At 42.3% G+C, this 19,123-nt stretch overlaps 1 protein-coding gene across 1 annotated transcript in view; it reads left to right on the top strand.

Moving 5' to 3' along the window:
• Positions 1 to 17,852, top strand: part of gtf2a1 (general transcription factor IIA, 1) — a 58,029-nt gene extending 40,177 nt beyond the window's left edge. The window contains exon 10 of the mRNA XM_041213891.1: positions 15,880 to 17,852. Within this exon, the coding sequence (XP_041069825.1) occupies positions 15,880 to 15,987 (108 nt within the window). The 3' untranslated portion in view covers positions 15,988 to 17,852. The remainder of the gene's footprint in view (positions 1 to 15,879) is intronic.
• The last annotated feature ends 1,271 nt before the right edge of the window (positions 17,853 to 19,123 follow it).

Genomic DNA, 19,123 nt, shown 5'->3' with positions numbered 1-19,123 from the left:
ATCTAGGTTAAAGTCCTCATCAGTGTTGTGTGCTTCATTGAAAATCCCTGTGTAAACATTCCCTATGGGAAAATACAACGTTAAAATGCCTGCCTGCACTTTCGTGTTTTTTTCTGTGCAAGACCAGTAGGTGGCCCTGTAATGAAAGCTAATGTTAATGTCTCCACTAACCTAGAACAGCTTCCTGTCACACCAACTTCTCCAGAGCTTGTGAGCCCGTTCTCCGCTGCTTCTCAGTCCCACTGAAGCCGCTGAGCCCTGAAAATTTCTATTCCTAAATTTAAAGTTTCTACCACCATGACTTTGTGCCACTTCTGATTTGTGGCTTCATGTTCCCCTTTGTGGCTATCCTAATCAAGTCGCCCCATTCTCTCTCACTTGTGCCTTCCCATCTTCTGAAATTCCCAGTGGCTCCATCTGGCCCAGCCATCATCCATCTTCAGCTTCACGAGCTTCCCCAATCACTGAGAGACTCAATGACAGCGATTCATTCTCCAACCCATCAATTGTCTGCACATGGCTCTCACAGGCTATCCCTATCCCACATAATTTTTTTTATTATAGTAGCTCTTCTGTCTTCTTGCCCACGCCCCCACCACCCACCACACGGTTGACTGTTCAAAACCTCAACCCTTTGTCCAACTGATCTGAATTTCTCCCTCCTCAGTCGCCCCCATCGATTCCTCCCCTTTCCCTACCTCACAGAATTGCCACAGCACAGAATGAGTCAATTCGGCCCATCGTGTCTGTACTGACTCTCCAAATGAGCAATGCACCTAGTGTCACTCACCCCACCGTCTCCCGGTAGCCCTGCATATTCTTTCTTTTCAGATAATCCTTCTTGATTGAACCTGCCTCCACCACATTCTCAGGCAGCACATTCCAGATCTTAAACATTTATCGTGTGAAAAGATTTCCCCTCATGCCTCAATTGCTTCTTTTGCCAATTAACTTAAATCTGTGCCCTCTCGTTCTCGATTCTTCCACCAGTGGGACCAGTTTCTTTCTACCTACTTTGCTTGGACCCCTCATGATTTTGAATACATCCATGAAATCTCCTCTCAACTTTCTCCAAGGAAAACAGTCCCAACTTCTCCAATCTATCTACATAACTTGCTTCTTCCTCCCCTCCCATTTACCTTCCCTTACACCCCCCCCCCCATTTCATTATTACCTGAAATTTCTTCCCATCCTCTAACTATATCTGACTTGAGAAATTCTAATTGTTTTTGTCTACCCATATGCAAGAGTAGATTAACAAATGCAACCTACATTGATATCCTTTTAAACTTGGCAGAGTGCCTCAGCTGCTTAGAATAGTATAAATAATTGAGGCCAGAGCAATAGTTTTCAGAAAATCTACATGTGAAACTTATGCAAGTTAGAAAAATAATTTTTTCCAAGTGCGTGGACTATGTTTGGCCTCAGTCACTTCTCGGCAAATGACAGCAATGTTAGCCAAAAGCTTACCGAGCCCACTTCCACCAGTTTTCTGCAGGTTAGACGAAAGGCACAGTGCAGAAACCAGGGTGAAGCAAAGGGAAACCTCCTCAGACACTATCAAGTAGCTCTGTCTGAGTGTATAGATACTGCTATTACCTGAAATGCTTTGGCTGGTCTAGCCTATCAGAATAACAGTCTATTTTTCTGGCTTGATTATAGTGAATGGGAATTGAAAAACCAACATTTTTTTTTTCTGTATCTAATCCTCTGAGCTTTTCTGGTCATAGCTTACTAAAGAGGATCTGGGTCTTGCTACTCACCAGTCAGCAGAGCCAGGTCCACATGGATCAGAGGAGATCTGACCACACTCTTCCTTCAGGAAATAGCAGGATCTATACACTCAGACAGAGCTACTTGATAGTGTCTGAGGAGGTTTCCCTTTGCTTCACCCTGGTTTCTGCACTGTGCCTTTCGTCTAACCTGCAGAAAACTGGTGGAAGTGGGCTCGGTAAACTTTTGGCTAACATTGCACTAGCACTTAGTAGTCAGGTGCATTGAAACTAGGACTGGAAATTTGGTCTTTCGATCTCTAAACTGAGATTTTGAATCATATTAATTTTCAGCACCAAAGGAGGCCTGTGCTGACTCTCTGGAAGAGCAGCCATGCTTAAGCCCTATACCCTGTTTTTGTCTATAACCTTGCAAGTTCTTCATCCTCAAACACCTGCCCAACTCCCTTTTAAAATTATTTATGGAATCAGCTTTTACTGCCTTTTCAGGTAGAGCGTTCCAGATTCTGATAATTTTTGAGTGGAAATTTTCTCTTCATTCCGCCCCCCCGCCTCCAAGATCTTTGCCAATGATTTTAAATCTGTGACCTCGGGTTCTTAAGGTCAATTTGGTTCACCAGAAACTCTGTGAGGAACTTTTATTTTATCCCAAGCAACTTGATAACTGGCTAGAGAACAATGTTCTCTGTTCAGTTCTCATTATGGAGCAAAAGAGGGATTCCAGGTCCCTTGTTAACAGGATGCCATCTACAAACACTTCATAAGGTTGGTCCCTTGAATGGTTTATGGGTTTATGGGTTTGCCCTTAATTCAACAACAAAGTTTTCTAAAGCCAATGTGAATAGCAATGGTAGGCAACACATCTAGTCTCATTGTCCCCTCAGGCAATGGGCATGGGGGAGAGCACCATTTGGAGGTGGTATATGGGAAGCATAAGTTTGTTCAAATGTGCCAAATTGGGAGTAAGACATTTGCAGCGACTAAAATAGGTATGTAATCTGGTTGAAGGCTCCCACAGCATTGAATTACAGAGCCAACATTAGGTAGTATCTCTACTTGTTCTTAGAAAAGTGAAACCTCAAACTATCTAAAGGATTTTTCGTCCCTGAAAGACCTTATGATCCTCGACGGATCTCTTCCTGACAGTGACGGCAGTATCTCTGCAATCTGGTGCACTGTTGACTTTGTAGCTCTCAAAACCCAAAGATTAGTCATAATGCTTGAACTTTATAAACTGTACAAAGTATAAGCAAAAAGTGATGCTTGAATGTAACTTTTATTAACTAATACACAAAGTACCGTGTTGATGCAAAAACAGTTACCTAATGCAGTTGAGTGCAAGATATTTTGCAAATATTTTTATACACAGAGTTGTTTAATCTGGAATGCACTGCCTGAAAGGCTGGTGGAAGCAGACTTGAAAGGAACTTCCAAAAGGGAATTGAATATAAACTTGAAGGGAAAAAATATGCAGAGCTATGGGGAACAAACTAGGGTGCAGGACTAATTGATAACTCTATCAAAGAACTGCTATAGGCACGCTGGCAAATGGTATGCTGTACTTCGTTGCAAGAGGACTTGAGTACAGGAGCAAGGATGTCTTACTGCAGCTGTACAGGGCCTTGGTGAGACCACACCTGGAGTATTGTGTGCAGTTTTGGTCTCCTTGCCTAAGAAAGGATATACTTGCCATAGAGGGAGTGCAGCGAAGGTTCACCAGACTGATTCCTGAGATGGCAGGATTGTTGTATGAGGAGAGATTGGGCCGGCTGGGCTGACAAGGCCTGTATTCACGGGAGTTTAAAAGAATGAGAGAGAATCTCATTGAAACGTATGAAATGTCGACAGAGCTGGACAGACTGGATGCAGAGATGATGTTTCCTTTGGCTTGGGTGGGGTGGGGGAGGGGGGGTCTAGAACAAGGAGCCACAATTTCAGGATATGGGGTAGGCCATTTAGGACTGGGATGAGGAGAAACCTCTTCACTCTGAGGGTGGTGAACCTGTGGAATTCTCTACCACAGTGGGCTGTGGTGGCCAAGTCACTGAATATATTTTAAGAAGGAAATAGATTTCTAGACTCTTAACAGCGTCAAGGGGCATGGGGAGAGAGCAGGCGTACAGTGTTGAGATAGAGGATCAGCCATGATCATATTGAATGGCGGAGCAGGCTCGAACGGCCAAATGACCTACTCCTTTCTATGTTTCTATGATGGCCCAAATGGCCTCCACCAATGTTGTATCATTCTGCTTGAAGCAGTTTCACAAAACTAGTGCCTGTTTTTAATTTGGTTTATACATTCTGTACAATGTCATTTATGGCGGAGCAATTATTTTAATGACATTTATTGTACGATTTATGGAGTGCTTTGTTTTCATAGAATCAACATCCTGGGTGTTACCATAGACTAGCCATATAATTACTGTGGCTACATGATCAGGTCAGAGGCTAGGGATCCTGCAGTGATTAACTCACCTCCTGACTCCCCAAAGCCTGTCCACCATCTACAAGGCACAGGTCAGGAATGTGATGGAATATTCTCCACTTGCCTGAATGAATGCAGCTCCAATAGCACTCAAGAAGCTCAACACCATCTATGTCAAAGCAGCTCACTTGATTTGCACCCCGTCCGCAAACATTCATTCCCTCCGCCACTGACACCTAGTGGCAGCAGTGTGTACCATCTACAAGATGCACTACAGGAACTCATGAAGTCTCCTTAGACTGCACCTTCCAAACCCACAACCACTACCATCTAGAAGGACAAGGGCAGCAGATGCACTAGATCACCACTACCTGGGAGTTCCCCTCCAAGCCGCTCACTATCCTGACTTGGAAATATATCACGTTTCTGTCACTGTTGCTGGGTCAAAATCCTGAAACTCCCTAACAGCACTGTGGGTGTACCTGCACCACATGGACTGCAGCAGTTCAAGAAGGCAACTCACCACCATCTTCCCTAGGGCAATTAGGGATGGGCAATAAATGCTGGCCTAGCCAGTGATGTCCACATCCCATGAATGAATTCTTGAAAATCAAAGATTGGTAACAGCACAGAAGGAGGCCATTTGGCCCTTTGTGACTGTGCTGGCTCTCCGCAAGAGCAACTCATCTAGCCCCACTCCCCTGCTTTGTCCCCGTAGGCCTGCAGATTTTTTCCCTTCAGATACTAACCCAATTCCCTCTTGAATGCTTCAATTGAATTTGCCTCCACCACACTCTCAGGCATGCATTCCAGATCCTAGCCACTTGCTGTGAGAATAAGTTTTTCCTCATGTCACTGTTGCTTCTTTTGCCAACTACTTTAATTCTGAATGCTTTGGTTCTTGAAGCTTCCGCCAATAGGAACAGTTCCTCCCAATCTACTCTGTCCTGTTTATTGAGTCTTGTCTGATGTGACTCGCCACCAAAAATATTCTTCCCCAATTGCCCTAATTAGAATACATGCAAGACATGGTGATGCATTATCACAACCCTTCTGCAAGCAAAAGGAGCATGCCCAGGCATTGAGCCTTTTTTAATTAAAAGCCTTGGGGAGCAATAGCTACCTGATGCATTCTCCATGGTAGCACCTTGACCAATAAAGCTGACTGCCAGCCAAACAGCACCCTTTTCTCATGCAGTATAAATTGTTGCTTCCTTTGAAATATGGCATTCTTGTGTCTGTCCTGATGAGTGAAAGATGAAAATCTTTGATAGTATGTCTCTTTTTTAAGCAATACCCAAGTAATGATTGTTGGTGTAGACGCTTTTCAATTGAGTATTCATTCATGGGTAGTTCTACCTCTTGCAGTTTGATGATGTGCCTGCATTTGACTGCTGAGCATTTAGGGCTGTATGTCTTGTTTGATTTATTATATTTATACTGATTTATTACATTTATATTAGCACAGGGAAACTTAGAACAGAAACTTATACCAAGTAAAACAAACAGACACATCTGGCAGGCAGAGTTTCAACTCATCACAGGGCACAGTTTCAGTCACTATGTGCTAATAATATTGATGGTTCATACTGAGATTCACATAAAATTAATGAAAAACACTTGCAAGCTGTCGTTAATCATATTTTTTTCAGAAGTTGAGAGGAATTGGTTTATTTTAACACTCTGGAGAAAATCTGATTTGGGGGTTTGTGGAATCTAAAATTTTGAAACGTTACCCATTTTCTGGGTATCGGCAAAGTTGCTCTGTTGATTTGTAAGAGCTTTGCTTTTGAAGGCAAGCGCTGTGCTCTAGGGTTTGCTGGTGCCTGATTCTAATCAGAATTGACTACATTAAGCTTGTTTGCGGTCTGTCCCTGACCGGCTTGCGGTTGCAGCTTTTTGCACGTTAATGCCTGGCATTCTTCTCTCTCTTCTTTTACAAAACTGTCTGAAATGTAAACCAACTGGAAAATTGGGTAGTCATTGAACAAATGCACACGGTTCAAATTTTATACTTGATCAGATTATTAGCATTTGAAAGGATGCACGTAGGCCATGGATTATAATACTCAAATTTGGTAAGGAGCATAATAAACTGATGAAAAAAACCTTTGAGTGCATTAAATTGGTTCCTGCACAAAGTCATAAATATATACTTTTCCCATCATGGCTCATTTGCTGAATTGCTGATAGCGCTGACCAACTACAGGGAAATCTGTGAATAATCCCTGTGAAATTTCTTAGTGGCCAATAAAGCTATCTGGGTGAAAACTCAGAATATTGATTTAATTTCTCATCATCTATTTTACAAATCTGACCAGTTAACATAGGCCTTTATCTCCGGCTTGGAATGCAAAATTGAGGAAGTAATGCTTCACTTGTGAAAGGCCTAGTTCTTAATTTTAATATCTGGTCCCCTTGGTTTTGATTTCCTCCGTCTTTACCTTGTCAGCTCCTTTTAACAATGTGAACTCTTGGATCAAATTAGCCCTTGATCAAACTCCATTCACCCTTGAGAGGTTTAACGTCTCAATGAAAAGATAGAGTGGCTCTGATAGAGCCTCTGTGCCGAATGACTTCTCATCCTCGGTGATTTCAATCTCCATCTGAACTCATCATGCTCTCTGTCCTCTTGAATTCTCTGCCTTCCTATCCTTCCTTAATAACTTCCTCCATGTAAACTCCCCAACTCATTCACACTCACCCCTTGACCTTGCCATCTCACACAACCTTGCTATTGCCATCATATCGATCACAGATAAGGCTATCTCTGATCTATTCCTTGTGTCACTCACCATAACCCCCTTCCAAATTCCAGCCCTACCTCCTGTGCCCTCACCTTCCTCCTCCCCCCCCCAACTTTCCCTGGCCTTTGCAAAAAGACGATGCCCCAATTCTCTTATAGCTGTACTTTAAAAATCCCAACGGTCTAGCTTTTGGCTCTCCATTCACTACAATATTTTTGCAGCCACTGATTTGCTGAACTGCACACTCTCCTTCCACAGCATCTTCCAAACCTGTGACCTCTACCACCAGGAGTCGCAAAGGCAGCAGATAATGGGAACACCATCACCTGGAAGTTCTCCTCCAAGCCACTCCCCATCCTGACTTGGAAATATATCACCGTTCCTTCAATGTCACTGGGTCAAAATCTTGGAACTCGCTTCCAGACAGCAGTGTGTGTGTACTTACACCACATGGACTGCAGCGGTTCAAGAAGGCAGCACTCCAGCATCTTAAGGGCAATGAGGGATGGGCATTAAAAATGCTGGCCTAGCCAGCGATGCCCATATCACATGAAAGAATAAAAAAACCCTCCAGCTTTGATGTCCTAGTCCCCAATAAAACCCTTATTCTCTCTAACCCTGGCTATTCCCCTGGAACAGTTCTGATCTGCACTTGCTCAAGTCCAAGAGCACAGACTTGAAAGGATAAGGCAGATAAATGGTTTAGCCATTCACTACCATATCTGACTGGACCACATAAAGCACTGTCGGTTCATGGGTTCATGTGCAAAACTGCTCACTATTCAGTTTCTCAGTAATTTTAACAAATTGCATTCACATGCTTTTAAAATGTGCTGATTAGTGTTCCTGTGCCCAATGAATCAACTTATTTTTTAGAGCCTCCTTGAAGCCTGCAAACAAGTCAAATTAGGTGAAACTCCCAATGGTCATCAATTCGTCCAGGGCAGTTTTGTGGGCCAGGTGACTTCTAATGTAATTTGGTTTAAATTAATGCAGAAGATCACGGTAGCTCAACATGCACTGATGCAATTTGCGCTTTAAACATTACTGTGACCTTTTACATGGGTTGTGACAATTTCAGGCAAACTGTTCCTTGAGAACCAGCATAACCAAGAAGAAACTCCTACCCTCTGCTGCTTTGTCTCTGGCTGTTCAATTTGCTGGTTCCACTTGAGGAAAATGCTTCACTGAATGTTGAAGTTGTCTTTATACAAGCAGATATCCCTTAAGAACAGTACAGGGTCTTAATACCTGGATATTGCACTTAATACGTGAGTGAGCCTGTACAAAGGGGTTTTGTGACCACTTTTAAGTTTTCATAACTCCATGCCCGTACTTGATAAACTGAACAGGAGTATTGTGCGTTGCCTTTGATGCAGACATCTTACTTGGCTTTATGGTGATGGTGGCTTTTGCTGCAGGCCTCCTAAGCTTCTAATATTTAGGTTCAAGATGGGAATTATTTCAAAACTTAATCCCTCCAAGAAAGTAAATGGAATCAAAACTAGTTTTTCAAATAGGTGACACTCGCAATAAAAATAAAAGTCTACTTCAGGAATTTTGAAGAAAGGCTCTCTATTCCATGGAAATGTTAAGTCTCATTTGCCCTGTAACACTATTGTTTTAATGCTTTAGCAGGACAACCTGCCTCCTCTCTCTTGTCCTATGAGTAATGAGACCCATTTTGACAATAATTTTTGCAAATGCCATTTTGTATTTTGGCATGTGGGGAGAAAGAAAACCAACTTTTTGCTTTTGGGTTCTGTTGCAAGAGAAACAGCAGGGCCATTTACAGCGAGAGTGTGTGGGAGAAACAGCAGGGCCATTTACAGCGAGAGTGTGTGAGAGAAACAGCGGGGCCATTTACAGCGAGAGTGTGTGAGAGAAACAGCGGGGCCATTTACAGCGAGAGTGTGTGAGAGAAACAGCGGGGCCATTTACAGCGAGAGTGTGTGAGAGAAACAGCAGGGCCATTTACAAGGAGAGTGAGAGAAACAGCGGGGCCATTTACAGCGAGAGTGTGTGAGAGAATCAGCGGGGCCATTTACAGCGAGAGTGTGTGAGAGAAACAGCGGGGCCATTTACAGCGAGAGTGTGTGAGAGAAACAGCGGGGCCATTTACAGCGAGAGTGTGTGAGAGAATCAGCGGGGCCATTTACAGCGAGAGTGTGTGAGAGAAACAGCGGGGCCATTTACAGCGAGAGTGTGTGAGAGAAACAGCGGGGCCATTTACAGCGAGAGTGTGTGAGAGAAACAACAGGGCCATTTACAGCGAGAGTGTGTGAGAGAAACAGCGGGGCCATTTACAGCGAGAGTGTGTGAGAGAAACAGCGGGGCCATTTACAGCGAGAGTGTGTGAGAGAAACAGCGGGGCCATTTACAGCGAGAGTGTGTGAGAGAAACAACGGGGCCATTTACAGCGAGAGTGTGTGAGAGAAACAGCGGGGCCATTTACAGCGAGAGTGTGTGAGAGAAACAGCGGGGCCATTTACAGCGAGAGTGTGTGAGAGAAACAGCGGGGCCATTTACAGCGAGAGTGTGTGAGAGAAACAGCAGGGCCATTTACAGCGAGAGTGTGTGAGAGAAACAGCGGGGCAACTTACAGCGAGAGTGTGTGAGAAACAGCGGGGCAACTTACAGCGAGAGAGAGAGAAACAGCATGGTTGTTTACAGTGAGAGAGAAACAGCGTGGTCATTTACAAGGAGAGTGAGAGAGAAACAGCAGGGCCATTTACAAGGAGAGTGAGGGAGAAACATCAGGGCCATTTACAGCGAGAGTGTGTGAGAGAAACAGCGGGGCAATTTACAGCGAGAGTGTGTGAGAGAAACAGCGGGGCCATTTACAGCGAGAGTGTGTGAGAGAAACAGCGGGGCAATTTACAGCGAGAGTGTGTGAGAGAAACAGCGGGGCCATTTACAGCGAGAGTGTGAGAGAAACAGCGGGGCCATTTACAGCGAGAGTGTGTGAGAGAAACAGCGGGGCAATTTACAGCGAGAGTGTGTGAGAAACAGTGGGGCAATTTACAGCGAGAGTGTGTGAGAGAAACAGCGGGGCAACTTACAGCGAGAGTGTGTGAGAGAAACAGCGGGGCAACTTACAGCGAGAGAGTGTGAGAGAAACAGCGGGGCAACTTACAGCGAGAGAGAGAGAGAAACAGCGTGGTTGTTTACAGTGAGAGAGAAACAGCGTGGTCATTTACAAGGAGAGTGAGAGAGAAACAGCGGGGCCATTTACAGCGAGAGTGTGTGAGAGAAACAGCAGGGCCATTTACAGCGAGAGTGTGTGAGAGAAACAGCGGGGCAATTTACAGCGAGAGTGTGTGAGAGAAACAGCGGGGCAATTTACAGCGAGAGTGTGTGAGAGAAACAGCGGGGCAATTTACAGCGAGAGTGTGTGAGAGAAACAGCGGGGCACTTTACAGCGAGAGAGAGAGAGAAACAGCGTGGTTGTTTTCAGTGAGAGAGAAACAGCGTCATTTACAAGGAGAGAGAGAGAGAGAGAAACAGCGGGGCCATTTACATCGAGAGAGTGTGAGAGAAACTGGGGCCATTTACAGCGAGAGAGAAACAGCGCGGTTATTTACAGGGAGAGAGAGAGAGGAATGGGGCATTTAACAGTGAGAGAAGAGTGTGAAACTCCTAAAGAGCGTGAGAGGGAAAAGAGCGCGGAGAGAAACTGATTGGTGAGTATTTCTAGCCTTTAAGGTAAAAATAAGGTCTTTAGTTTGTGTTTAGATCTCTAGTCTTTTTTTCTCTTTTGCTTAAAGATAGCTTCTTAAGTATAAGATTGATACTGGTGTGTATATAAAAATAAAGTTATAGTAAACTGTAAAGAGTGGGGATACTAGAGTAATTAATTAATAAATTTAATAAAATACGATAATGATGGCAGGACGGGTGATGTGTTGCTGCTGCAACATGTGGGAGCTGCTGGATACCAAGGCGATCCAGAGCGAACACATCCGTACCAAGTGTTTGCAGCTCGAGGTACTTTGGATCCAAGTTAAGAACATACAAGTTCAACAGATAATAGGGAAGGCAAATGGAATGTTGGCCTTAATTTCAAAGGGACTGGAGTGTGTAAATAGGGAAGTCTTGTTAAAACTATACAAGGCACTAGTTAGACCACACCTAGAATACTGTGAACAATTTTGGTCCCCTTATCTAAGGAAAGATATACTGACATTGGAGGCAGTCCAGAGAAGGTTCACTAGGTTGATCCTGGGTACGGAGGGATTTTCTTATGAGGAGAGGTTGAGTAGGTTGGGCCTGTACTCATTAGAGTTTAGAGGAATGAGAGGCAACCTTATTGAAACAAATAAGATTCTTAGGGGGCTTGACAGGGTAGATGTTGAGAGGTTGTTTTGCCTTGTGGGAGAGTCTAGGACCAGGGGGCATAATCTCAGTGTAAGGGAGTGCCCATTTAAAACAGAGAGGAGGAGGAGGAGGAATTTCTTCTCTGAGGGTAGTTAGTTTGTGGAGTTCTTTACCACAGTGGGCTGTAGAGGCTGGGTCGTTAAGTTATATTCAAGGCTGAGATAGACAGATTTTTAATCAGTAAAGGAATCGAGTATGGGGAAAAGGCAGGAAAGTGGAGTTGAAGATTATCAGATCAGCCATGATCTCGTTGAATGGCGAAGCAGACTTGATGGGCTAAATGGCCTCCTCCGTCTTATGGTCTCATGGGCCTTTTGCCAGTCATTGTGATGTAGGCACATGGACTTAGATTTGAACAATTTTTTTAACCAAGAAAGGAACTAAGAGGAGACAGAATGCTGGTAATCTGGAATCAAAATAATATTTCAGATAGCCCAACATCAGAAAGAGAAAGGCTAGTTAATGTTTGTTTTATTCAGTTCTGCCTTTGTGTTGTCATCTTACCCCACTAACATGCTTATTGTTACCGTAAATATGAACAGTGCATCATCTGCAAGGGTTTTTGTGGTCAATGCGGAAACAGTGGGAGTCAGCACTGGCAACATTTACTCTCTTCAGCGATTGGAGCTGGTGCACAACATGGTTAAGAAGCCAAGCTGCTGTTGAAGTTGGCAGTTGAGGTTAAGGTTAAGTGGACTCACTTCTGCTCCTCTTTTCTCATCCCCCAAGCACCCGATAATGGAAAGGAGCAATTGGAGGATTAAGACTGAGGGGTAGACTGAGTAGGTCCATTTGTATTGTTACTAGAAACAAATAGGCCGCCAGGACAAGTAGTTGATTAGCAGATTGTGCCTTGTGGGTGGGGCAATAAAGATTTGTCGGTGCAGTTGTTTTTCAGAGATTTTTTTCGCATCCAGATTGTCATTGTACCCTGACTATAAACCAAAGTATATTTAAAAAGAAAAGCAAAGGGCATTTATCTGAAGTATGTGTGGTTAAAATAGGGTATTTGGTTTATTTTGGCAGATGCTTTGCTGAATGAATAGTAATGAGTCTTGGCATGGCATTCCATTCAGCGCATATATTTATTTAAGGTATTTATAAAGAAAAAGAGACAATATCCCTTTTGTTGGCTTCTCGAACAGCTTCCTGGACTGTCCAAAACTCTGGCATGTACTTCAATCATCTTTGCATTCTACTAATTTTCTCAACTTTTCTTTGGAAAATAATTTGTAGCTTGCCCTGCAATTCGCTGCTACACGAAGTGAAGCTACTAAGTAATCATTGAAAACTAAATCAATTTTAAATCTTATTTTTGAGTCCATTTTAATCCACTGAACTCCAATTCATGCTTGATCTATAAAGCAGTAGATTCCTTCTTAACATCTGATATTTCACACTAAGAACTTTAGAGGTTTAAAAGTCATGAGCAAACGTCCATCACTCATTCTGTCAGTAATGGTGTTGAGTTTTTTAAATTCATTTTTGGGATGTGAGTGTTGCTGGCAAGGTCAGCATTTATTGCATATCCTTTATTGCCCTAAAGAATGTAGTGGTAAGCCATTGCCTTGAACCGCTGCAGTCCATTTGGTGCTGTTAAGCAGGGAGTTCTAGGATTTTGACTCGACCAAAGTGAAGGAACAGTGATGTAGCTCCAAGTCAGCATGACTTGGAGAGGGAACTTGCAGGGGGTGGTGTTCCCTTGTGTCTACGGCTCTTGTCCTTTTAGGGTGATAGAGTTCACACGTTTGGAAGGTACTGTCAAAGGAGCTTTTGGTGAATTGCTGCAGTGTATCTTGGAGATGGTACACACTGCTGTCACTGTGTGTTGGCAGTGAAGGGAGTGAAAGTTTAACATGGTGGATAGGGTCCAATCAAGACAAAAACAGAAACAAATACCTGGAAAAACTCAGCAGGTCTGGCAGCATCGGCGGAGGAGAGCACAATTGACGTTTCGAGTCCTCATGACCCTTCAACAGAACTAAGTAAAAATAGGAAAGGGGTGAAAAATATTTGTTTTGGATTTCCAGCATCTGCAGTTTTTTGCTATTAGGGTCCAGTCAAGCTTTGTCTGGGATGGTCTTGGGCTTTTTAATGTTGTTGGAGTGCATCCAGGCAAGTGGAGAGTATTCCATCTCACTCCTGACTTGTAGATGGTGGATAGACTTTGGAGAGTTGAGGGTGAACCACTTACCGCAGAATTCCCAGCCTCTGGCCTACTCAGAATGTTGCTGGTGGGCGATTCAGCAATGGTAATGTCAAGAGGGGATGTTTAGCTTCTTTTTTGTTGGAGATGGTCATTGATTGGCACTTGTGTGGCGTGAATGGTACTTCCCATTTATTGGTCCGGGCCCGAATGTTGCTCAGGTTTTGGACATGTCCGGATAAGATGCTGAACCGAGGCCCCATCTGCCTGCTCAGCTGGATGTAAAAGACTCCATTGCACTATTTCAAAGACGAGCAGGGGATTTACCCCTGGTGTCCTGACCAATATTTATGTGTCAATCAACATCACAAAAAAGATGACATGGTTATTATCACATTGATGTTTGTGAGAGTTTGTTGTGCGCCTTATGGCTATATTTCCTACAACACTGACTACACTCCAAAAGTATTGGCTGTGAAGCACTTTGAGACAACCAGTAATAAGTAATTTATTAGTGGCTGGAAACAACAACAGCTTGCATTCATATAGCACCTTTTATTGTGGTAAAACATCCCAAAGGTCTTTAGAGTAGTATTATCAAATTAAAATTTGATATTGAGCCACTTAAGGAGACATTAAGGCAGATGACCGGAAGCTTGTTTGAAGACTGAGGCTTCAAGGAGTGTCTTAAAGGAGGAGAGAGAGGGAGAAATTGGGAGAGGTTTATGGAGGGAATTCCAGAGCTTAGGGCCTAGGCAGGTGAAGGCACAGTTGCCAATGGTAGAGTGATTAAAACTGGAGATGCACAAGAGGTCTGAATTGGAGGGCACAGAGATCTTGGAGGGTTCTTGCTGCACAGGGGGAACTTTCAGAGTTTGGGATGTACAAGGCCAGGGAGGGATTCAAAAACAAGGATGTGGATTTTAAAATTGAGAAATGGCTGGACTGGGAGCCAATATAAGTCAGGAATGGGTGAACAGAGCATGTTGCAAGTTAGGATACAACAACAGAGTTCTGGATGAGTTGAAGTTAATGGAGAGTTGAAAATGGGAGTCTGACCAGGAGAGCATTGGGATAGTCAAGTCTAAATATAATAAAGGGATGGATGAGGCTTTCAGCAGCAGAAGAACTGAGGCAATAATGAAGTTGGTTGACATTGCAGGGATGCAAGTAGGTGAAATGCACATTATTGAAGAGTTGAAAAGTCAGATGAGAAAAGAAATTGCACGTAAAGACAGCAGACAGGCTTATAGTTTCAACTGTAGACGATGTTCTGATCAAAATGACACCCTGTTTTTCAGACACTGATGGATCTTGTATGTGCTACCATCTTTTCCTAATATAAAATATACTTGTTTATTGTTTGGGAGAGGTTGGGAAGGTGATGTGTTGATGTACTGTTCACTGCAGGAGCAGGCCGTTCAGCCCCTTGATCTTATTCAGCCATTGAATTAAATCATGGCTGATCTACACCTCAATGTTATTTACCTGCCTTAACTCCATATTCCTTGATATCCTTGTCTGACAAAAAAAACTCCCATGAAATTCAGCCTTGAAGCCTTTAATTGACCTAGCATCCACATATATCAAGTTCTCTTCCCTCTAACTCCAACAGAAGGGGTACCTAGCTGTAAACAAGGATGAAGCTAAATTTGATTTCTGCTTTGTATTGAGTTAGCTGTTCTTAGCCAGAGAGACAGTTTGGACAGTGCACTGGGTCCCTGTGTTAACAAGGGAGATAAACTGGTGACAGTTTTTGCTGCTGTTGACTTTCCAGCAGATGATGCTGCTTGTGTCACTCTCTCCTGATGACAGGAGTGGCTTGGATGTGATTCCATCCATAGATTAAAAGCTCCCTGATATTCAATGTCTAGGTGCATACATAGGCATATGGAAAAGTCCAAGGACAAGCAAAGATCATTGATCCCAGCCTTCCAATATCAGAACTTTCTGCTGCCATTTATTACAAATCAGATGAACATATAACGAAAGGGGAAAATGGGGAGAATTTTGAGAGCTGCCAACTGAATTTAGAATGTGGGTGATGATGGCAAAGCACATTTGCTGCCTACTGTTAGTTACTCTGAGAAGGCGGGGCGGGCTTTCTCATTGCACAGCTGCAGTCCTGGTGATGGTTGTGCTGTGGGTGGTAGTAATGCTTTCACAATAATGCTGTGTAGGAATTCCAGAATATCGATCCAGGAAGGTTGAAGCAACAGACAGTGTAAGTCCCATGTAAGGAATGCATGTAACTTGGTGGCAATGCTGTTCACACAGCATTGTTTTCCTAGTCTTTATCAGTGGTAGGAACTACAGGGGAGCGAGCTGTTGTCACTCAACCAGCATCAGTCAGCACCTTCGGAAGGCGAGACAATTGAAAGAGCAAAGCAGTGTATGTATTACCTTAGCAGCACTGTTCATCTGCCTTAATGGTGTTTGTTGTATGTTTAGATCCACCGGAGTAAGAATAAGTGGAAGTTCCACCTGAAGGATGGGATCATGAACCTCAATGGGAGAGATTATGTGTTTTCCAAAGCCATTGGAGATGCAGAGTGGTAAGAATTGAGATCCTCTTGAGACAGGACAGGCTCATCAGACTGGACTAATGTGCGCTTAAACTGAAGTGCGAAGCCTGCAACTGAAAAGAATACAGAACTACTGGAACCCAAGCTACTGAGTTGTACAACACTACGTTACGTGGGGAAAAGCCTTGCCACTGAAGTGGCTAACATTTTACAGAGAGAGAAAACAATATGCTTAACTATCAGTCATACCATAATACAGTCACTGCTTGCTGATTGATGAATTACCATCTACAGAACTAGCGAGTTTACAAAACATCAAGCAAGACTCTTCTAAGGAGAAAGTGTTTAGAGGACCCAGTCACTGTGCTTTGTGCTAAGTGCTGTAATTTGAACTGCATAGAAACTGAAATAAATAAAAGTTTTAAAAAAAAAAAGGTTCTTTTATAGGGGAGGTTTATAGCTGGGGAAGAAAGACCTTGTGAATTCAAGTCTCTTCACATTTGTGTAGTGATTGAATAACTTCCTGACCCAGGACCAACACATTCTTAAGGCGTAACAATGGCTCTTATATTTTAAAATAAAAGTAAAACAAAGTTGATAGATGACTTTGAATTGCAAACGGTTTGATAACCTAGACACATATTCCGTTTACCTTTTTTATGCTGTGATTTTATTACGGTATGCAATATAGTTGAGACGGACTCTTCGAAACTCTTGTCTTCACACCATACCTGTGATAATTTTGAAAATCAGCCGGATCCCAGAGGCTGAACATACCAAACTGTGCTCTTATATATAGTGCTTCTATCAAGTGTTCCTTTTGCAGACATTTTTTATAGTTTAAATTTTTCTCCATTTCACCTATGTGGCACATCACACTATACTGTAGATCAGTGCTCATCTAATTTTAATTGACGATTTTTACTTTTGAGTGTAACAGACCATTATATTAAGGTTTTGATAGAAATCATCATGCCTGTTTTGGGATTTTTTTCCCCCCCCCTTTTCCTATCCCCATCGGTTTCATGGTAATGGTTTTCTAATCTTGTGAAAGACTGGAATTTAAAACAGCAAGTTGAGGGAAATTTGCCTTTTTAAAATGACGAGAGTGACATCACGTTTAGCTATGTTTTCAACGAGACAGTATTATGCGATTAGTGAAATGATTTATCAAGAATGAGGGGAGAGAAATGGCAAAGTTTGCACATGGAGTGGTGAAATTCGAGGAAAAAATTGAGCGCCTTTGAAAAGAAAAAGAAATACAAAGCCAACCATTTACAAGTTTTGCTTTTGTAAAATTAAAACTAAAACCACATGGCAATTTGGGAGAAAAAAAAACAATTTTCATTTGCTGATCTGTTTTCTATTACCCACAGCTACTTAGTCACCTGGTGTTGTACATACGTGTAAGAGGGAAATCTATTTATTATGTTTGTATAATTCATCTTGTACCATTTAAATCAAGGTTCTTAATAAAATAGTCACCTTCGTTTAAGGCCCTGCTTGTAAGACAATTAGAGAACTTAGTATTTTGTTGTACTAAGATCTATTTTAAGTTACTTAAAAGTATTTTGCCTTTGCAAAAATTTTAATTAAAAATGCCCTTAAAGTTTGTGTTTATTGCTTTAATTTACTAGATTTCATGTAATTTCGCCTGGGAAAATGAGTTGCAAACACAAGATGTGGCTCTTGTTTAAAACTCTGGTCATTGTAGGTTTCAATTCAGATTGATGTTTGGGTGGGTGTGTATATATGTATATAATTAACCCCAGCTTCAACATTTTAAACTGAGTGAGAATGAATGCTTTGTTATAATTTATATTTTTCATTTCAAATATATTGTGAATCGCTCAAATTGGATAATTCATTGTACAAAAATTAAAAGTTCAGTATTTGTAATGCTTTGCAATAGACTATTTCAACTTTCATTGAGCAAATATTACCAAAATTACACACTCTATATTCAAATAATAGCCCTATATATTAGTCACTAACCAAGAAGCCAACTCCAAGATGGACTGATGAAGAATTGTATTTGATACAATGATTTTGCCAAATTGTTCACTGGTGGAGAGTTCAAATGGCACGAACACTAAGGTTGTCAGCACTGAGCAGTGATGTTGGGTAAAACTTTTTCAGCCAACGGGTAATGGTGAAATACATTACAAGAGGAAGAGTGATTATTTGATCCAGAAAGGGAAAATGAAGGACCGTAGTGTGAAGATGGGAGGTGAGGCTGATTTCTGGGAAAAAAAATGAGAGAGACTTGTTTTATTTAATGAGAGAGACTTGTTTTATTTATTGGTTTTTTGCTGATTTTTAAATTCTGCTTTTGTCTCCAATAAGTTTTCCAACTGGAGCAAAAGGTGTATGTAATCTCAACTCCCCTGCAAATTAATGGCATCACTCTTCCACACTGAACTGGTTATGTATGTAAAGAAGTCAAGCTCTGATTATCATAGCAGACCAAATGAAACATTGGCCTATTGAAGGCCAAAAATAATTTATGCACTGGGGAAATTTGCTACGGAAGTTACTTTGAGGGGAAAAAAATTGAACATTGAATTTAGTTCGGGTTGTGTTGGGAAGTTTCAGGCTAGACTAGATCTGGCATGATTTATTAGATGATGCAGGGAAGCACAGTAGTCCTGAATGACAACATTATTCTTAGCACATGCAAAATATTGCAGATGCTGGAAATCATGAGTTCGTGGAGTATCGGGTTGGTGGGGGGGGTGGGGGGGCGGAGTGAGAGTTGAGAGGGAACAACAATTAATATTTCAGGTTGATGACCGTTAATCTTTTTGAGATCAAGAGGATGGAAAAAATAGAGATCATTCTTTTATATAAGGCAGACCACTCAGTTCTGTGCTGCACAGGTAGTGAACACAATCACCAGTGAACTGACACAATTACCGAACCTGTTTTTTTTTTAAAAAAAAAAGCAACTTCAGGACTGATGCTTTTCCTTGAACTGATAAGATATTACAGCCTAAAGATTTCCAATCCTATTTACTATCGAACCCTGCTTTCAAACGGAGCTTCAAATCCTTGTTTGAAACTGGGGCAGTTTGTGTCTTATCAATTCGGGTTTCCTGCTACCTCACCCTTTCTATACTAATCACAGCCGTGCCTCTGGCTGCCTAATTCCTGAACTCTGGAATTCCCTT

The sequence above is a fragment of the Carcharodon carcharias genome, chromosome 20 (genome assembly GCF_017639515.1).
Source record: "Carcharodon carcharias isolate sCarCar2 chromosome 20, sCarCar2.pri, whole genome shotgun sequence".
NCBI classification, from domain to species: domain Eukaryota; kingdom Metazoa; phylum Chordata; class Chondrichthyes; order Lamniformes; family Lamnidae; genus Carcharodon; species Carcharodon carcharias.
Note: the sequence above shows the minus strand (reverse complement) of the source record. Positions and strands in the feature narration are given on the sequence as shown.